Source organism: Verticillium alfalfae, genomic scaffold (genome assembly GCF_000150825.1).
Source record: "Verticillium alfalfae VaMs.102 supercont1.1 genomic scaffold, whole genome shotgun sequence".
Classification (NCBI taxonomy): Eukaryota; Fungi; Ascomycota; class Sordariomycetes; order Glomerellales; family Plectosphaerellaceae; genus Verticillium; species Verticillium alfalfae.
Genome location: NW_003315038.1, coordinates 4,754,391 through 4,757,706, shown reverse-complemented (window position 1 = coordinate 4,757,706; position 3,316 = coordinate 4,754,391). Strand labels below are relative to the sequence as shown.

General features: G+C 54.5%; 2 protein-coding genes across 2 annotated transcripts in view; one reads left to right on the top strand and one right to left on the bottom strand.

Moving 5' to 3' along the window:
- Positions 1 to 71: 71 nt before the first annotated feature.
- VDBG_01468 (conserved hypothetical protein) lies at positions 72 to 1,495 on the bottom strand (the record flags this gene model as incomplete). Its single annotated transcript, XM_003009739.1, has 2 exons — positions 72 to 1,142; positions 1,271 to 1,495. 2 exons carry the CDS (start codon positions 1,493 to 1,495, stop codon positions 72 to 74), a joined length of 1,296 nt encoding a protein of 431 aa, XP_003009785.1.
- A 1,724-nt stretch (positions 1,496 to 3,219) lies between these two features.
- The window catches only part of VDBG_01467 (conserved hypothetical protein), a gene marked incomplete at both ends in the record, with an annotated part of 1,533 nt that continues 1,436 nt past the window's right edge, over positions 3,220 to 3,316 (top strand). Inside the window, one exon of the mRNA XM_003009738.1 lies at positions 3,220 to 3,296. Coding sequence (XP_003009784.1) covers positions 3,220 to 3,296 — 77 coding nt within the window. The remainder of the gene's footprint in view (positions 3,297 to 3,316) is intronic.

The window sequence follows — 3,316 nt, the reverse complement described above, 5'->3', positions numbered from 1 at the left end:
GACTGTTTTCTTGCTTCGCAAATTTCGACCTGGCACTCATGGAAACACCGCCTCCTAGATTTCAACGTCGCTCACAAACAATCGCAAGCGGACAGACACCTCCCGTAGGGGAAGAACTCGCTTGACTTGGCAGTGAACATTAACTCCTCATGTCCCTGGTCACTGGTTTTAATATGACGCCCCGGCCAGAATTCGGTCGCAGGGTGTCCGTCGCGTGCCCAAACACGATCGTCCAGCCCCGCGAGGCTTGTGGGCGCCTGCACCATGCGCCCGCGTGGGAGCTCATAACCGCAGATTGTTGTCTTTTGGACGACTTCACGCGTAATGCTAATGAGTACATGGAGGCGCATGCATTCGAGATAGATGGCCTGGAGGAGAGGCAACTTGGCAAGCTTGAGTATGTCAATATACTTCTTCCCGTCATTGTCCTTGACGATTACTGAATCTGCCTCCTTCCGCGCGGCTTGGAAGAGCTCTGGATCTTTCACGAGCTCAAAGATGGCCCAAATGGTGATGGGAATCGAATTCGAGTTGAGACCAAACAGCACCAACAGCGTGTTGGCTGCAAGACCTTGTTCGGAAAAACCCGCTGACTGGCCAAAAGCCGTGACAGCGCGGTGGTATCGGCTGCCCATGGCCGGTTCCCAGTCAGGGTCTTCGACGCTGCCATCGGGACGTACAATCTTGGAGCCGTCGAGCTTCGTCTTGGCGAGAGCGCGTTGAAGATGCTGCTTGAGGAGGGCGTTGATCTCGTCTCTGACCCGGGCAGGTCGCGGATCCCACCAAGCGGGTGTCCCGTACATGAGGCTGAGTGCCACGCTGTCGAAAGTCCAAAACCTTTCCACCAGGTCTGGGTTCGTCTCGACAATTTCCGTGCCGGTCACTGCTCTAGTGGCTGCCAAGGCCATTTCGCGCTTGATAAAGTCGATGAGACGAGCGCTTTCCCAGCGACCGATTGTAGGTACTGCCTTTTCGATTCCTTGGTCGAAGAATTTTCCATACCATCGCATCAAACCGATTGTGGGTGTTGTTTGCCCGAGCAGAGAGTGGACAACCTGAGTTTGCCGGTGCCAAACCCTTCTGCTCAGCAGGAAAGTCTTCCCAGCCTTTTCCTCGGCGTGGTCCCGCGAGCTGATCCGTCTCTGTTATAGATGGCAATATCATCCTTTGTCATTCCCATGACGTGCTCGAATATCTGAAGGAGAAATTTGTCCGGCGACAGCACGTCGGCGTTGCGGAAGAGAGGCCGCACAGCAGCGGGCCCACGCACGAGGGTGATGGGTATTGGACCGATAAAGAAGGTGGCGACGCTCGTTGACGTGCGATTGAGAAACAGCGAGACGCGGTCGAGGAAGTCCGCAGGATCAGTCATGAAGGCGATGGTGTTGGAAACGAATGGGACGCGTTCGGGGATGCGGGGTGGTCTGCGTCTGCTCGGTCGAAGAGCTAGAACCAGGACGACAATGGCAGCGATGATTGTCCATCGTTGGGTCATGATGTCGACGGCGAGTGTTGCGCAAATGCGCATAATGTCCGAGGCCATGACGAGCGGTAGTTGTGTACGGTAAAGTTATCGAATTGTACTCGAAGACGGCTTTTGTCGAAGACGGCTGGATGAAAGATTCAGAAGCCCAGTCAAGACCTGAATGGGAAACACGGGTGATGCTCACGTTTCTTGTTCCCTCACCGGCCGGTGGTGCAGCTTGCATGGAGCTACGCCCAAAGGAGGTCCTGCAGGTCGCGTCCAGCGAATCGCTTCGTTTGTAGTCATCGCGTCTCCCATCGGGGGGGTGATGGCTTATGGCGTAAGGTAGACTGGATGAGATAACGTGTAGGGTGGATGTCTGTTGGTGGCGAGGAAAGAACAGTGCGAGGGGTGTGGAAGTGGTCACGGCAGGAGCGTGTGTCACGGGGCCAGCAGATGGGACGCACCCTGAGCGAAGCTAATTGCTTGAGCAGCAGACTACCTAAGCAGCAGAGAATTCAAAGCCATGTTGTGCGGTAGTGTCCATGTATTCGCCGAGCGTTCAAATGCCTGTGCAATGACGGGAGCTGGAGATACGGCCGGTCCTTCAGGCATGTTCACAATCACAGAGGACGTCTGTCTGATATTCGACAGAAAAATGGGATTCATAGGCAGTTTTCATTATGCCACCGGTTCATAAACGACTTAATCAAGAGCAACAAGGGCCGAACCAATACAGCGCTGTTCTGCACCGCTCCTTACCCACCAACATGTGCTGTCCGGAACCATGACGCATCATCTGAGGCGATACCACTTTGCTATTTCCATCAGTCAGCAATGTTTGACGAAACTTTCGAGACACCATCTCACATTTCTTGGCCGTCTGCGGTTGAAGTTCTTCTTTATGTCTGTCAATGGTGTTTGCAGACTCAAAAGACGGACGCGGTTGTTCTCGTGCTGCAGGTTCGTCTTGCTGCGGCTTGGACGCGCTGAGAGCAGTGACTGGCAAGGCGAAGCCGAAGCCAGAGATAGCAGCAGCTCCTACGGGGAGGCTGCCTGTTGCGATTTGTTGAGTAGGCTTCTTGTCGGTCTTCTTGTAGACCGGGGGAGGGGGGTAGCGGGAGGCCATTGTGAAAGATAAAGTACGAGGTGATGATGCTTGTCCAGATGAGTTTGGTCTTGACAGAGAGCCTGCAAATATGGAAACAAATGGCCGATTTATACTTTCCAGAACAATGTTACGTCCCTCTCAGATATTTCACTTACAAATCGTGAACATGTCTGAAAGGTGACGATGCTCGCTCAGCAGGGCCTGATTCTCCGAAGCTTCTCCATGCCGCCGCCCAATCTAACTCGCCCAAGACGCCCAAAGAGGTCAAATCGAGACCAGGGCGGCCTTGACGGAGTTTTGCACGCTACATCCGTGGCTCAACACCGGCTATACTGGCGAATCAACGGTTGGTCTGGACTGTCTCTGCGGGGTCGCTGGCCAGCCCGCCAGGATGGTTCCGAAGTCACAGCTTCGAGGATCGTCCCTCCGCCAAAGTCTTGGGCCGGTTCATCGGTCCGCATACGCTGTCATGATGGAGGAGAACATCCAAGATTTCGAGTAGCCGGAGAATCACCGATACCTCGTGCAGGAGAGCGGAGTTGCCGTAAGAGGAAGGCGGCTGGGCGTCTCCCTCGAGACTCATGACCTTTATTTATAGCGACCTGGCTGACGCACGTTTCAACAGCAGCTCTTCACCATCAAAATGACCTCGTACGAGTCCCTCACGTGGCGCCAGGCCTCACCGGGCATCTGGCAGCGCGGCATTGACGAGATTGAGGAGTTTTACTCGACCATGGGAA